Source organism: Tauraco erythrolophus, chromosome 14 (genome assembly GCF_009769465.1).
Source record: "Tauraco erythrolophus isolate bTauEry1 chromosome 14, bTauEry1.pri, whole genome shotgun sequence".
NCBI lineage: Eukaryota > Metazoa > Chordata > Aves > Musophagiformes > Musophagidae > Tauraco > Tauraco erythrolophus.
Window position 1 is genome coordinate 1,832,786 of NC_141478.1, and position 17,738 is coordinate 1,850,523.

The following is a 17,738-nucleotide window of genomic DNA, read 5'->3' on the forward strand; positions in this document are numbered from 1 at the left end:
CCATTCGTACAATAGCAAAAGACTAACAGTTAAAAAATACTCTGGAGCCAGGAAATATACAATACACTCAATAACAAAAAAATATAGGTATAAAATACTTGCTTTAAGGCTGTGAACAGTTTAACTGAAGATAATCTGAGGACATTAAATTGCTCAGCAGCAAAAGAAACGTGGGAAGAAAATTCCTTAACGTGGTGGTGAGGGAAAGGCAGCAACAAACATCCTGGAAGATTTTGTTGATGCTTCTAGAAAATATTTTTAGTAAAATACGATCCGGAGAGCCTGAGAGTCGGAAGCGTGGGGCTGGTGCTGCTGGTCCAGGCTGAGCTGTGAGCTGGTGCAGCTCACTGCACCCCTTGGGTCGATCGCCGCTCCTCCAGCATCCTGCACACCCACATGGACACCACTTCTGCATTCCCATCGTTGTACTGCACGATGAACGGGTGGCCCTGGAAAGCAGGATAGGCAGAGTTAGCCAAGATAAACACAACCTTTCCTGTGAAAACCCAAAAAGGTTTGCTGCTTTATTTTTTTTTTTTTTACTTTTTTTTTGGGAAAAAATACATTGGAACATCCTGTGGTTGCAGTCGTAAAAATGCAATAAACCAGTGATCCAAACCAGCGATCTTTCTCTTGGATCCATATTATTATCCATGTACATTGTTTATACAGTGAAGGGGGGGCTGGGGGAAGCCAGACCCCTTACTGAGGCCTTGCCCTGGTGCTCCTTGAAAATACTGATTTTTATTTTTTTTTAATGTTCTATTAGCTCATTGTGTTTTGAACCAGCTCCTTTCTAGGACAGCTGGCCAGGCTGCTCAACTTCTAAATGATGCTTTGGTAAAAATGGGACTCTGACAAAACCACTGTCTACTGGTCCAGTAGTAAAGGTCTGTGATCTCTTAATATTCCAGTTTCTCTCTTCAATAGCTCCCTCATGCACCTCTTCCACATTTTAAACATTAACCTAATACTCTTTTTTGTCTAAAGGAAAGCGTAAGAGCCGTGCGTGTCCGCTATCCCAACTCCTTCGTCTGCGGGGCAGAGCCTGAACTGTGCCACTTGGCACACGGAAACCCCCAGCTCATGAATGCCACGTCCACCTGGATTTGTGCCCTTGACTTCATCAGTGGAAACCTTCTGCCTTACCCTGCGCACAAGCATCCCTGAAACGGACAGTCCGACAAATCACTTAGAGAAACACCAACATCCCGGCAAGCATTAAATTCCTGGTGTTCCGTGGTGGTTGAGCTCTGTGCCCGCAGGCACAGCAGGACCAGGTGCCAGGCTCCGCCGCGCTCCCGGAGAGGAGCGTTTGTTCACGGCATCCATACGGAGAGGCGTTTGTTCACGGACACACGTGCTCGTACACGTCATCTGGAGCCATCGGTTGACACAGAAATGAAAACATCACCTAAGTGTCACCGAAACAGGTCTTCAGGAGAAGCCAGTGTGGGAATTAAGTATGACGGAAAGAAGGGTAACTGTAGAATATTCTCGGCCATGAATTAACACGGCTACTGCAGACACCGGAACGCAGTGTCTTAGACACCTTGGAAAAGCAGGAACAGCATCTCAGGATGAAACAAAAATATGGCCTGCAATTTCAGCAGCCAGCTTAGGCGGCTCATGTCTCAATCTGGCCACATTCCTAGAGATGGGAACATGCCATCTTCAGATGAATCTCAAATGAAGTATAAAAATCCACAGGAAACCGAGTACCGCAATTACATAAATGACTGAAAGAAAGCAATTGCCAGGAGAAACCATCACAGATGATGAAAACCTCTACTCCAAATCCCTCAAAAGCAGCTCAGTTCTTGCAACACTAAACTTCATAGCTCTTGCCTACAACGCCTGAAAGGAATCAGAGTGGATCTGCCGCGGAGCCTTTGGGGAGGGTGACGTACATGTGGGAATTGCCGGCGATCGGCACACGGAGAGCGAGCGTGGGTCTGACGTGGGGCACGGGAAGCCCGACGGTCGGCTGGGTTAGGATGGCACCGAGCGGAGCAATGAAGCAGCACCGGGCTAAATAGAGCACAATAAATCCTCACGGCATCAGCTCGAAGCAATAAAACACTCTGCGGGGCCAGGGCCAGCAAATGCAGGAGCCACAGATGTGCCATTATCTACAAGAATTATGGAGGAAGCGTGAGATGCTGTTGCTTCAACTCTTTGGGATGGTTGGAATCTCAGCTGAAACTTTTTAGGGAGAAGTCTGAGATGTGGAGAGCCCTTCTTCAGATCTTACTTGGAGCAGCTCGGTTGCTTTCCCAGTTAAGCCCATAGAGGAAGGATGGAAGGAATATTCCAGTGGAGGCCCACCACCAGAACACGATGCACAGACCATGCCACGGAGCTACAAACATCTCAAGTGTTTTACTTCGCTACGTTGGCTTTAGGTGCCCTGAAAGCTGCCGAGCAGTCCTGGGCCTGAGGTCCTCTGTGGCACGGGCCCCAGCCAGCCACAGCCCCAGGGCCTGGCAGAGCTTTCTCTCCCTGTGCATGGGACACTGGCTGCACCTCCACCTCCTTTTGGGAAAGGCAACGCAAGCAAGGGGCAACGCGAGAGCCATCGCCACTCGAGCCTGCACGCACGGAGCAGAGCCCAGCCCAAATCTTTCCTCCATCTCAGCAACTTCTGAGCACCCAACAGCTCAGCTTGAAAAGGGTTCTGGTCCACTGGCTGCCGTTCTGCTGCCTGGATTAGCAGAGGTGCCAACGAGCTCTGCCACCCCGTGTTTTAAGCTCAGAAAAGAAAACCCAACACATGGCAATCTCCATGCCAACAGGGTCCCCAGAGGGGCAGCCCCAGGGCCCTGCAGCCCACAGAGCTGACACGTTACTTGGTCTTTATTTCTTCTCACGTTGCAACCTCTGCTGTACTCTCCTGGTGGGGAAAACTGCAAGTGTGGCAGCTGGAGAAGGAATGATGGAGGAACACCATAGTAAGAGGCAAGACAGAGCTAATAAACACGAAAGGTGAATTCATCAATAGTTGCTGGGAGCCAGTCCTCACTCCCATTCATCTCAAAGGTCTAATTCCCACAACTAAACTCGTGAGAGTTGAGGCGGTACAGCCCACAGACTTGAGACAAGAGGTGTGTTAAGAGGAAAGGATAAGATTAATAAAAAGGTGGGAAGAGACCACAGAAGTGGGAAGAAAGAAAAAGGAAGTTTGCCTGGAAGCTAATGAAGAGCTGGGAGGTGGTAGGAGACAGCTATACCAGTCAGGACATTCAGTGGCTTAACCTCTCAGCTACGAAACAGATCTTCCTTTGGAAAGACCTAAATTAAAGTTTTTCCCATCCATTCGTCAGAGTGGAAGAGATTGCACAGGTTTATGCCATGAACCACACTACAAGCATGGCCAGACCTTGGTGGAGAGAAGATAATTTAATTTAAACATCTCTACCCCAGCCACCTCCCAACAAACCTCACTGCCCATCATCGGTGAACGTGAATAATTCCAACAGCTGCTGGCACAACTGCGAGAGCAAAACCCGGGATGCAGGAAGCTTTGGTGTGACCTGCTAGTGCAAGGAGTGCAGCACAGGCAGAGCACAGTGCAAGATGCTCTGGAACCAGTCATACCCCACACAATCTGCTCTCCAGCACTGATCCATCACCCTGCAATGTCTGTCACAGCAACAGTTGGGATTTCAGCCTGGACAGGGAGAAGCCGTGCTCCTGTGTGTCTTCTCCAGTATTGGTCTGACCTGTTCATGCTGGTGGCCTCCACTCCTTCTTGGATTTCTTTATTTATGGGGCATACACCATTCACAGCCTTTGGGAACGCCTTATGTTCAGGCTGCAGGCTCTGACCTGATGGCTGTCCTGCTTACCCCCCCCCCAAGGAAAGCTTCTGCCTGCTCAGTCTATAACTCAAAATTGAAATAGGAGGGAAAAAAACCCCACCCATGCCAAAATTCTACAGGATCTGAAAGACACCACAGCGACCAGGGTGAAGCTACAAGAGAAACGGCACGGTTGCAGCCTGAAGAAAGTTGAGGAGTTTTCCTAAGGAAAAGCCCTTTAGTGTCAAAGCCCCCACGTGTGGACGTGCACCCCACAGAACACACCCGCGATGCCGAAGTCTGCGGGTACCAGATCACCCGACTCCTGCAAACCGGAGGCTGCAGCGCGACTCTCGTACGACCACAGGCTTCCAAAGCAAAATCAGCTCCAAGAGCTCGTTTCCCCCTTCTCCGACCTGTCAGTGCTTCCCACCAGGCTCCAGCTGCAAGCCCTTAATTTTATCTCCAGGCCTTTGAGATTGTGGGCAGCTGCTACCTGCCATTGTCATCGACCTTTCCGAGTTTGCTCTTTGTAACTGCTGCAGAAATAGCTGGTTTCCCCCAATATTCAATTTTTTTGAAGTAAATTGCTTCCTTTCAGCCATTCTGAGCTGTAGACAGCAACTTTAAATTTGTCAGAGCCCTCTGAATTCCCATCCAGGCAGATGCGTGCGTGCTGGCGCTCAGCCGTTGCTCGGAAAATGGTCCAACGAGGAAGAACGACGTATCCAGAGGTACCTGAGTCCATTCGAGCGCTTTGAGGATGGCAGCAGACAGTTCAATGCCACCTAGAGAAGATGGATGATCTTAAAACGATGCATTTAAGTACACAGATGCTCGTGGCACTGAGCATACGGACAATGTCTTTTTCCTCCCAAAGCCTGGCCACTGAAAATCTTTGGTCTTGAATGTCTAACATCAAGGAACAACGCTAAAGAAGTCAGCACCCTCCTTTTTTTTTTTTTTTTTAATCTCCAGACATTCCATGTATAGAATCATAGAATCATAGAATGGTGAGGGCTGGAAGGGACCTTCAAAGGTCATCTAGTCCAACCCCCCTGCAAGGAACAGGGATATCTCCAACTAGATCAGGTTGCCCAGAGAGGTGGTGGATGCTCCATCCCTGGAGACGTTCAAGGCCCGGTTGGACGAGGCCCTGAGCAACCTGATCTAGTTGGAGATATCCCTGTTCCTTGCAGGGGGGTTGGACTAGGTGGCCTTTGAAGGTCCCTTCCAGCCCTAACCATTCTATGATTCTATGATTCTATACATGGAATGTCTGGAGATTAAAAAAAAAAAAAAAAAAATTTTGGGTATGTTTGGGTTTCACTGTTTTACTAAAGAAATTCAACCTGAAATATTCCTGGTTTTACTTTGTTCCTACCTATGAAAACAATTCAGGAGAGGGCACGATTGGGAACCCAGAGATGGGAGTCCTGGAGTTTATACCCAAGCTGCCACATACTTTCCAGCGTGACCTTCACAAAGCTGCTTAATCTCCCTCAGCCTCGTGGTTCAAAAGGGAATAAATGATTCTGCTCTCTCACGAGAGCGCTGTGAGAATCAGTGCGAGCCCGTTTCGCCCAGCACTTCCGTATTTTTGGGTGCAAAAGGTGCAAGAGTAAGGAAAATGCTTATTATAAGCAAGCCAGCCTAGAAGTAGCTGTTTTGCCTCTTAAACAAAACAAGTCAAGGACACTAGTGAGAACTAGGGAAAAACAATCAAGAGCCCACAGACAAGGAAGAGCAGATGCATTGGGGCAATTAAAACCCAGCTATTAAAGCCAGTCCGCTTCCCCCATGAATCTCCTTTACGACGGAGAGACTCCCCGCAGAGGAAGACATCTCCCACCCAGTATATCCCAGTGTTTAAGCTACTCTCAACACAGGGGAAATTGCAGGCTATGCAAGGTTGGAAACGTCAGCTGGCCGTGCTGTTCACCCTATTTGCTTTGTTTTGTGAGGTTATTCCACTGCAACCTGGGGTTTTACACTCTCACTTTTCTCCCTAGGAGTGTTTAACTTGAAACTGCTGTTCAGATTTTCCTTCGGTTTCGATTATATTACTCTAGGGAGGATTTTTCTCAGGCTGAAGGGATGTTTTTACCAGAAGCCGTTTTTCAGAATCTGGTGTTGGTTTGTTGTTTTTTTTTTTTTTTTTCTTGTTTGTTTGTTTCATTTTTAACAGGGAATGGGAAAACACAGATTTCCACCAGAGCTAAAGCTATAGTGTCAGTGGGTCCTGTCTTTGCAAAGCTGAGTGGACAGCCCATGGTACGTTCAGGTCAGGCAATGAGAACGAGGAGGTCTCAAGCGGCCCAAGGATGTACAATTCCCATGGATGGCCTGAGCTGAAGTTTACACCAAAACCACTTTGCTGCTTCTAATACCTGACCTTGCCAGGCCACACCTCGCTCAGCAGCATCTGGCCTGCAGCAGTCACGCCTGCAACTGCAATAAAAGCAGGTATCAAAGAGCAATACAGGATTGTGGACAACGCACAAGTGCATCAAACTTGCCCTTGGGCTGCTTACAGCAACATTTGAAGTGAAAAGGCAGTACAAACGACGCAAGAGGGACTTGCAGTTGGCTCAGCACCCAGAAATGTCTCAGGGAAAACATCTGAGATTTCCTCCAAAGTCTCCTCTGCTCTTAGCAACTTCTCTGCAAAGTCACTGTGACAGATTCTTTGCATTTTGCCACTATTCAGCATCTCTAGTTCCCCCATTCCTCCCTTTTTCAGGCATCCAGGGTACTGCAACCATTAACTCCAGCAGTCCAAAACACGCACACCTCAGAAACCAGCACCTTCAACTGGAGATACTGGTGGAAAGTGGAGAGAAGGGGCAGGGAGATTAGACAGGGAGGGAAGGAAGGAACAAGGAAAAAAAAAAACCCACAATAGGTAAAAATCAAAACTGCTAAAGGAGAAATGCAGCTGCACCCTCCAGGTCTGGTGCGTGCCCAGGCTGCAGGATGGGGCTGGGATAAACTGTCACCTCCAGAAAGGAAAAAAACAGCCAACCAACTAACAACAGCTGGAAACTACTAATAAATTCCGGTCACTGAGTGTCTCAGCCACAAGTAAAAATCCCAGCCCTGACTTCAACGGTGAGCAATGTGTTCTAAAACAAACACAAGAAACCTGCTGCACTTCAATATTCCCATACAGATTTATTTTGCTTTGCAAGGTAAGGCTGATGGAAGTTAAACGCGTGGAAGCTTGAAACGCGTTTTTTTTATCGCAGCAGCTGGTTTCTCACCGAGACAACGCTCTCTGCTTGGTGTGTACCTTTTCTCCAGTAGCTATCCATCCTTTTTTTGAGGTGGGAAGGTTGGCTGGCTCCCAGCCCAGCCCAGGGTCCCCCCCAGTCCTGCACTCACATCCCCTGGGCAGCAGCAGGGTCGGGGTGCTGAGCTGTGCCCGGCTCTCCCGCTCCAACAGCGCACTAACGTCAGCAGAGAGCACAGCTCTTCTACACTGACACCAACGTCCGCTGAGAACTGGCAAATAAGGGACTGATATTAAAATTCCTTAATAAAATCAGTGTAATGGAGACTGTTCATGCCCCACCAGTGATGTTCAGCCACTGTTTTGAGGCTCGGGAACGTGCGAGAGCTCACCGCAACCCTGACAGGTGTAAGCACGGTGGGAAGCATGACACTAAGGAAAGAGATGCTCATGAGAAGAGCCTGAAGGTATCACAGGACGTCCCCATGACTGAGCTGATCCCATCCCTGTGAATTTCATGTTTTACACGTGTTCGTTACAAAGCAGTAACCACCTCCTTGCCAATTCTTAAATACTCAGCCTTAAAAACAGGTGGCCACCAGTACATCCAGCAGACCCAAGCAGTGGGAAATAGGTTGAAGAGCCACCACCCAACCACTCCCCATGCCTGCCTTACCCTGGTGGGGTCTGGCTCGGTAGGACACAGCGATTTCTGCAGCCAAGGGAATGCTGGCGAGCACGCAGCAGCAGCTTGGAGCCGGAAAGGTCAGGCAGGACGGGGCCAGGGATAGCCCCAGAGTGAGTGTCAGCCAGCCTAATTTTGTGTGTCAACTCCGAAAATGAGATAAACAATGACAAACCAGGCTTTTTAAATGAACTTGTCTCATCTCGTTCTCTTGATAAAGGGTACATTTCTCAAGTTGCAGTGTCCCACCAGACAGGTTAACTCTTTCAAAGGGCAGCGCCTGGCAGAGGGTGATGTAAATGATTTAAATATCTGACATGAAATTAAAAGGGCAGTGGCCCCCTGAACACACAGCCCTGGTAATTCGAACTCAGTGCTCACAAACCATCAATCACTTAGCCCACTCAATTAAATTGCCATTATTCAAGGGTAAAAGTCCCGTAATTTTACCTATCCTTAAAATCCAGCAATTTGCTTTCATGGCCTTCTCCTCTGGCTGAAGAAATCTTCGTTTCTGGTAATAACCCACCCAGAGCTTATCTCCACAGACTTTACATCTCACCCTCAGCAGGGCTGCAGACCCACGGGCCCTTTTCCAGCACCACGTGCCCACACGCAGCTCTGCTCCGGATCTGCCTGCTGGTAGGAACGAGTCAGGGACACATCACTAATACAAGGCTGTGCATCCCCCACAGCCTCAAATCTGGGCTACCCCAATCCTTTCAGCTATTTAGAATAATGCCTACGTAACAGTTTACACTGCCTCTCATACACAAGTCCATGGAAGATCAAAACTTCCCAAGAGTCTGTTCCATAAATAGGTTCCTCTGCCCCTGACCATGAAACGCTCGTGTCTGGATAGCACCAAGGAGGTTCAGACCAACGCTGAGGCTCCTAAACGCAGCCAAAGGACAGGCAGACTGTAAATAACACCCCTTAAGCAACGCTGCTGTGATTTCAGAGGACTTTCCAGGCACAAAACAAGTGAGTGCTTATTTTGAGATTGGTTTAAAGGGTCCATGAAACAGACAGCTACCAACCTTAGCCAGGGTGGCAACAAGGGATGTTCCAATTTCCTTGCAAATCTGCAAAAATTACAGGGTGGTGTTTCCTGGAGGAGAGGACATGAGGGGGACAGGGAGGACATGGACAGGAACCTTAATCCCAAATGGTGCTCAATGATTTTGCCCTTTCTTTGACAGCGCATCCAGATCGAGCCCACGACATCATCTCCTTCTAAATTTTTTTCACTGGGGCAGTGAGAGGTTAATTGGGCAGGTGTCGTGGTTTAACCCCAGCTGAAACTAAGCACCATGAAGGGGCTTGCTCACTCCAACCCCCCCTGCTCCATTCCCAATGGGATGGGGAGGAGAATTGAAAAAAAACCCTTGTAGGTTGAGATAAAGACAGTTTAATAGGACAGAAGAAAGAAAATGAAAGAAAAAATCCAACAATGATAATAAAAGAATATACAAACCAACTGACGCACAACACAATTGCTCACCACGTGCTGACCGATCTCCAGCCCGTTCCCGTGCCACCCTTGGCCAACTCCCCCAGTTTATACACTAAGCATGACGTCATATGGTATGGAATATCCCACTGGCCAGTTTGGGCCAGCTGTCCTGGCTACGCTCCCTCCCATCTTCTTGGGCAGCTGGTAGAGCACGGGAAGCTGAAAGTCCTTGACTGCTTAGCAACAACGAAAACCATCCGTGTGGTATCAGTATTGTTCTCATACTAAATCCGAAAACACAGCGCTCTACCAGCTACTAAGAAGAAAATCAGCTCTACTGCTTAGCTCTAACTAAAACCATCAGTGCAGTACCAGCACTGGTGGTGGTACTGCAAATTTCTCACACCGAATCCGAAACCACAGCACTGCACCGACCACCGAGAAGAAAACCAGCTCCACCCCAGCCAAAACCAGGACAGCAGGGCAGCAGGACCTATCTGAGCTCTCCTGGAGGATATGCCATGGTCAGTGCTTGCTCGTGGCATTGCTCTGGCAGCAAGCGGCCCGGGGCATCTGAGCCAGCACAAACAGCTGCAGCGCTGTGGGAGGACATGAAGGTTAAGGGGAGGCATCCTGGGAACACCATCCCACGTCCCCTTGATCCAAGGGATGGCTGTGGCCTGAGCAGCAGATTGCACAGGGAGATGAGCAGCGAGCGCCGTGGCCTTCCTGCCCACGCCACAGCCTGGCTGGAGGGGCTGTGCTTACTGCCAGGGTCGCAGCCAGGTGCCCCCGTGGCACCACCTCTGCTTTGGTGGCTGCAAAAGCAGCAGTGAGTCCCTGGAGTGCTGCCCTCCCTCCCCCTTTTCTCTTCCATGGCAAGAAGAGCCAAGCCCTGACTTCCATCCCTGCCCGGCCAAGGCTGGCGCTGGCTGTGCCACGGGGGCACCGCGTGCCGTTCTGCTCACGAGGTCTGGTGGAGCTGCTGCTGCTGCAAACACTCCGGGGCTGCCTGTCGACGCTCCGAACGCCCGAATTCCCTGCAGCGAGCTGCAAGACGGACGTTGATGTAAACCCCAGGAATACAGAGGAGGAAGAAGGGACACCATTAGACCAAAGCCTTACGTTAACGACTACGTGACACCCAAATGTAACCACACCACCAAGTAAATGAGAAATGACAATAAAAGCCCTCGTGCCTAACACAGGTGTTAGGAAATAAGCAGCACTGCTGTTGGTTGCAACGGTGTCACCCTTTTAATGTCCTCTTTTACAGGAATCCTCCCAGACCGTGCAGTTAAAGGACCGCGCTCCATTTATTACAAAGAAAAACAGACAAAAGCATGCATTCCATTTAAAAATTTGAATTCAGCATAGCAAAAAAACACAATAAAAAGATGCCAACTGTTGCAGACACAGACTATCAGGACGATGGCAGAACCCTTAGACAGCATTTCAAATACAGTTTATTGGCGTGTGATATGAAAAGGGTATTTTTATTGCATGATATAATGCAATGGGACCTTGGGCGCTCTGCAGAAGGACCTTGCACTCAGAAGTGTAATGAACCCATAGTCCAAAAAACATTATACTGTACATTAACCTATCATTAATGGCACATTAGGGCTAGGGGCATTGCACGCTTGCTGGTCAGGGCTCCATCAGGACAGTATGGAGGAAACCACAGTCTTCACAGGCTTAAAACAAATAGAGAAAATAAATATTACTGATGGCTACAGGCTGCTTTAAGGGAAGCTCACTCTCCGCTTAACATGCAATTTTGATGCTATTTTTTAAAGGGGGGAGGGAGGAGACAATGCAGCACTTTATTAGGCAATATTAGAAACGGCACGTCCCTGCTCTGCAGCACTGCACGTCTCCGTGGTGCATCGGATGCATCAACACGAAGCTTTTCCTGCACAAAACATGGCACCTCTGAGCACTGGGACACCTTTGAAGAATAAAATGAAAACTGGAAACCTGCTCCCCTTCCCTGCCATTCCCTAGTCCCCGGTGGCACTGGTGAGGCTTCCCTGGCAGTAGGAGCTGAGACCTAGGAAGAGCATCCTCTGCACAGCCTCATCGCTGCCCGTGGGACACCTGGGACCCGTCTGTTTGCATCTGCACCCATCCCCACCCCATGCCATGTCATGGGTGGGTGATTTAGATCGCTAAAGGACCGCTGTCAAAAACACTGGAAGAAGTGGTTTTAAAAGGATGTTGTAAAAGGGCGACTTAAAGTGCGACGGCAAGGTTCACTCTATTAATTACTGCACAGAAAAAACATACAAAGGAAAATTGAGTTAGAATTGAGTTAGAAATGAGTCACACAGAGACTGGAGATGCAAAGGGTAAGGAAGACCTTTCAGATGACTCACGAGGTTCAGAGTGGACCCCATTGCTTTCGAAACTCCTCAGGGAGCCGAGGTGTGGCTAGGTCCAACCTTAGTCTCAGATTAGAACAACGGTTTATGTCTAATGGAATTATCTATACAAAATTTGTAATAATTAATATTGAGTAGCTACATGGATTAGTAATATTTCAGTAGTACTAATTCAGCATCCTATCAGTCACTTACCGAGGATCTGCCACGACCAAGGGATCTGTCTGCCTTGGGCAAGGAAGGATCTCTTAGCCCCAGGTCAGGAATCTCAAATCTTGAGAGACATCCCTGCTCGAGGGGAGATCATCGCCACACAGCCACGCTGCCCAGCAGGGACAGGTTGAAGAAAATTCCTATTTATGGAATAAAGTGGTTGGCTCCTAGTTAAATCACGTGTGATGGAAAGGTATGCATGAGACCCCTCGTACCCACAACTTTCTTTGTTTCTTGATAAATGAGTCTTGGAAAAGCCACCTGCTGTTCAGGTGTTAATCGCACGATCGGCGTCCCAAGCTTGTCTGCACTGATGCTCACTGTGCCACTCTGCTCCTTCGTGGGTTTTCAGAGAACAGACTGAAACCAGAGGAGCTCTTGGCCAGGTGATGGCTCAGGCCTTTCCCTCCTTTGGAACCTGTGCCAAACTATTGCTAGTTTGGTCAAGGGGTCGAGTGTTTCCATCACACACCACCACGTCCGAGAACCATTCGGCAAAACTCCAGCCGGTGTCTGCTGTAACTCAGTGCAAAACGTGACCAAACCACAACACTTCTCACGCTCCTCAATCCGTCGGGATGTCTCAGGCCCTCCCCCGCTGGAGGTGCCCTCTTTGTTCAAAGGCAAGCTTGATCAGATGGTCACAGAGCAAATGTGAAATCAGAAAAGCCTGGCTGGCAACTCATCCCTAGCTGGCTGAAGGAGCACAAGCCCTGTGATTCTGGAAAACCAAGAACTTGGCTATAAAACGGCTCACCACAGCTACCAGCCCGGCCAGTCCTTCGATTGCCACCGGCGCGTCTGTGCTGTTTACGGCTCTTGTAATTAACTGAGGGCACGTACTCGAGGGGAAGTTCTTGCCCGTTCACGTGTTTAATGGGAACGTGAGTCGGACCTCCAAAAGGAGAAACACAAACCTCAGCTCTGGAGCTGTACCATCTTCCCAGGCCACCTGGAGACACGAAACGCTCGAGCAGCCCCAACTACCCTGGACTGACCCTGTGTCCCCCTCTAGTGACCTCAGCACACAGAAGATCTCATCACTCTACCGCTGCCTCCAGTAGAGGAGGATTTTACATCTAGAGCTCCTGCCTCCAAGGACGAGCCAAACTAGATGCTGTTCTAATTATCTGTGCCAGCTATCCACAAGGCCCATTTCTGCTCCCACAGCCAGGAATAGCAGCGAGGAATCCTCAGGCCAATACTCTTCTTGCCGACTCCCAAAACATCGTTAATTCGCAGGCACAGAAGGTGTCGGAGCCCTCCTCAGGGGCTGCCCCACGCAGCAGCCTCCCCTCCATCGCTCGCTCCTACGGCTTGAGTGGGGTAAGAGAATCTGAAGGCTTCAGCCACTCACACTGACCCATGGAGACACAGAACATACGGACAGGTGACAAGAGTCTGCGAGACACTATTCAAGCACGATCAGGCTGTTGCATCTCTTGGTTTACTTTTGCAATTTTAGGATGTGATTTGACCGTGGGAGGTGACACTTTAGAGAAAAGGGCGAGTGCTCGAAGCAGCAGTGCCGAGGAGATGAGCAAGCTTCTCTAGAACGTGGTGTCCCAAAGCACCAGCAAGGTCAACCCCCGCTTTGAGAGAGAACTCTCCGCCAGAAATGAAGCCTCCTTGTCTCTCCCATGCAGCAGCTGCAGTGATGGGACTGTGTATGTCAAATCACAGCGAGTTTACCCATAAAGTACCGTTTTTTCCTACGTACTTGCATGGCTGTGCTTGATCTGGGACCAAGCGTTGACTGGCCCAGTTCTCTCTCCCAGTTCCTGTCCTTAGAATAGCGACTATTCAGGGCAAGGACTGCCTCTCGCTGTGCTTGGTGAGGAATCCAGCATCCCTGAGAGCCTGTTCTCGGGGGGCTGCTGGAGTGACATCTCCCACCGCAGGGGCCAAAGACACGGCGCTTGGATAGACCTGCAGGAGCCTGCAAAGCTGCCGGGGGCACAGGGGCTCCAAGAGTCAGAAGACAAAAGCACCCAGAGGACAGAGTTTTCACAGAATTTCCCACCCCCACGAGGGCATCACCTGTAGCTTCCCCCCCCAGAGAGCAGGAAAGGACCCGCTTTGTCTGGAGAACAGTGAGGGTAGCCAAGAAGGCTGGAGAGCTCCATCGATCGGCGGCGTTTCCTGGGTGGAGATGAAGCAGGGACAAGAGCACGTCCATAAGCAAAACCAAGTATCATTATTCTCCTTGAAGTTTCTGCTCTTTCCTTATTCCGTGCAGCCAAGAGCACGGCCCCAGCCTGCTGAACACTTCCAGGCGGAGCGTCGGGAAGTGGCGAGTTTTGTTTGTTGCACGGCCTCCCTAACATGCACTGTAATTAAAATGTTGATTACTAAACAGTTTAAATATATGACAGACAATGCAGTTAAAGCCTACAGTTAGGTCAATATGTGATTTAGATTTGCCATTTAAAAACTCTCATTTAAATTTTGCATACATTAATCACTACCATACTTCAATGTTCTGATATCCACCTGACTACACTATTAAAATAAAACTTGCTGCCCCAGGGAAATCCTACTTATTCTTAATTGTTTCGAGGCTTTGATGGGCTTTTAATCTAAGATTAATTTATGCAATTTTAAATAACTCTTCTTATGATTAATAAGCTTGAAAATTAAAAGGAGTCTAAAGCAATTATAATGAGCATTTGGTCATAACCTCATTAGGAGAAGGAGTGAAGGATACAGCTCTGGAATTCTTACAAGACTACAATTTAAGGTTACTTTCAGAGGAGTCAAACATAGTTCTTGAAATGGCAAAGGCAGATTAGCCTAGGTCAGTGTTAGAACTATGGCCATCTAGATTAGCACACTAATGATTTTATGCCTCTGATGATATTTGAGATAGTGAAAAGATGATACAAAATGTATTAAAGACAGATAAATGCATAACACTACTAAGTGGTGAAGTCTTGGGGCTATCTTTCTTGGTTTTCCTTTTTTTTTTTTTCCCCCAGGAGGATTCCTTTTGTGTTTGGTTTTTTTTTCCTGTTATTTATCTAGTTGCAGATTAACTTTTACCAATGCAATTTTTACTTTCATCATAATAAAGATAATTGCAAGCGATTTTTGGCTGGTTTAGTAGTTTTGTCGAGGCACCAAAATTCTGCTGCAATGGACAGAACTTGTCTTTAAATAACAGCAGTCCCACGCATAATGGATGGACCAAGAGGAAGAACAGCTTAACTTAAACATGAAAACCTTACCCTGAAGAGGAACTGTCCACGCATCACACCTGAATTTCCATTCTTAAGCAGCAGTACAGATCCTTCCACTATGATTAAAATCCTTCTTTCAACCTTCTTCTGAAGCTTTGGACATTGGCCAGAGCCACACGATGTGCTGGTGGCCTAAAAAACACTCCTCAGACACCCCTCGTGCACTTGACTGATGTGTCCAGGCTGGTAACTCATCACCAGAGTCAGGGTCAAGAGGGAATTTTTCTTCAGGTCAGGAACTAGTGCAGCTCCTCTGACTTCTGTAGCGTGGACCTGACTTCAGACAACTCAATCCCCTCCTACTGCAGGACCCCAGGGTGCATATGTGGATGGGTCTGATTTTTGCTGTTCTCCTTCTGTGGCATACACTAAGTCTTAAATTTCCTACAGAGTTTTGGTTTTGGCTGTGGCACAGAGGAGTCTATTTGCCCATCTGCAGATCATTCTTTCCACAGCAGTTTTGCTTTTGATATTTGCTGTTAAACCGATAACTGTGCTTGGCATGCCTCTTGGTGCTCAGCTAACAAAACGAGCTAACTCTCAGCAAAGGTATTTTTTTTTTTTTTTTTTTTTTTGTGATGACTCTTAAAAAAAACTAAGGCAACCGAAATATAATTGGAGCGTGCTTTTGCAAGTGCTGCTGAGGTTAAGAAGAGCTGTAGAAGAGCAACAAAGAGAGTGGCCCAAGGCTGATAGAGTATGTCAACATTAGCAAGCTGTCGACAACAGCAGCGGATCCGCAGAGTGAAATGGTTGGTGCAATGTTTCAGGGATGGAAGAGGTTTTACTTTTGACCAGCTCGGGTCTGGTCTGCGGACACTGCGCCCATCAGTAGCTGGAGCTCATTAGGTGTATGCCTGGAGCACATCTTCTGGTTTGGTTTCATTTGAGATCAATTCAATTCATGAGCTTCAAGACCTGTCTGTGATAAGAATGAAAGAGTGGTAGCTCTGAAAGGGCAGGAGATTCACACCAAAAAGGCACACCTGACCTGAACCCTAATGTTAATGCACCTGCAGAAGTACCTTCAGCTCAAGCCCCACCACGAGCACAGGACTGGTCTCGTTGACACCAAACAGAGCTGGTCAGACACTAAAACCTGATGCAGTATTTCATTCAAGTGGGGACTAAGCGTTCCCCAGAACTGGAGAAGAATGGTGGAGAAAACAGTTGTTTGCTCCAAGTTTTGACAAACTGGTTTCCACTGACAGGAAAATAAAATAAAAATCACTAAGCCGGAGTAAACTGAACCAGTCTCCTAAATGTTTTTCACCCAAACCTTGAAGTAGAAACGCTGTGTGCACACACATGGGTGCACACACGCAAATAACAACATTGAACAAAACAAAAAACCAGAAAATGATCTGGCTGGAAGCAAAACTGGAGAATGAAACAGCCCGCACTTCGCTAGTATTTCTGTGATGAAGTTTCTGCAAATGAACAAGTTGTTTTTAAAAGTGCTCCGCACGACCGTATTGCATCACACGCCCCTACGCCGTCTGCACCGAGTGCCAAATAACATCCCCGTGTTTGCAAGGTTTAGTAAAGAGACTAAATAAAGCAAGTATTAAATGATCAAGCAGGAACATACTGTCAAATCACTCCATCCAAGGAGCAGAAAAAAAAAAAAAAAGGTAGGAAGTGAAGTCCGAATAAATGTGCGGAGCGCTGCTGGAAACAGAGAGAAGAACGGAAAATATATCACCGCTAGTTGGCTTGGGGGAAAAAAAAAAATAATAAAAAATTCCTTTGAATCTCTCACAAGGTCACTGAACAAACGACTGAGGCCACGAAAACCATTTCCATTCTCAGACTTGTGTTTTAATGTCACCGTTCCCCATCGGGAGCCCTTCCCGCTGGAAACCCCGGCTCCCTCCGCGGAGCCGTCCCGATTTACACCAGCCAAGCGTTTACCCCAGCGTCTCCCATTAAATCCGAACAGGCAGATGCACGTTTATGGGACAATGAACTTTTCCAGGGCTGCAGCTAGTCGTGTTTTCATTATGGCCTTGACAAACCCGCGGGTGGGAGCGCCAGCAGCCGGCTCCGGAGGACAAGCCACAGCTTAGGGAAAAAAAAAAATAAAAAATCATGCTTAATTTAAAAATTAGAAACTGGAGCAGGCTGTGAGCGCAGAGGTTGATTGAAACAAAATTTAAATTCCTGTCAAGCCCATTTAAACACAGGGGCCCTTCATAGACAATTAGCTGCTCCCTGTGAACGCCAAGGAACGTCGGGGCCGGTCACTGCGAGCGGAGAGCCGGCACACTGCGAGGAGCCGGAAAAAAATTAACTAAAATCAGGCTGTATGAAATATTTAGCCTCCCAGTTTATCACAGGGGTTTGGAAGTGTAAACAAGACAAAAATCGATTCCTCGGTGCCCTCCAATCAATCCCCCAAAATGGTTAGGGCATCTGTTTCTGCTAAATTTTGTTTACTCTGGCAGATTTGCCTTAATTGCAGTTGTTTATCTCCCATTGTCCCCGGGGCCCTAATCTCCCGATTACTAATACTTAACACTCATTTCACATCTAAAGCTACTTCTAATCCTCAACAGGTTTCCGGGGCTCTTAAAATTATTGAAACGGAGGAGAGGGGAGATGCAACCTCTTTGTGAAAGGCACATTTTCTTATCTGCTACCAGCTGGGTCCAATCATCACCAGGGATGGCTGCAACAAAGGTGCTAAAAGGCTCTTTCACAGGCGCTGCTGCTCCGCCGGGGATTCA

General features: G+C 48.1%; 1 protein-coding gene across 2 annotated transcripts in view; it reads right to left on the reverse strand.

The window, feature by feature from the left end:
- Positions 1 to 308: 308 nt before the first annotated feature.
- Positions 309 to 17,738, reverse strand: part of MAP2K5 (mitogen-activated protein kinase kinase 5) — a 140,328-nt gene continuing 122,898 nt past the window's right edge. For both annotated transcript variants that reach the window (XM_086620497.1, XM_086620496.1), the window contains one exon: positions 309 to 449. In XM_086620497.1, coding sequence (XP_086476623.1) covers positions 345 to 449 — 105 coding nt within the window. In that variant the 3' untranslated portion in view covers positions 309 to 344. The remainder of the gene's footprint in view (positions 450 to 17,738) is intronic.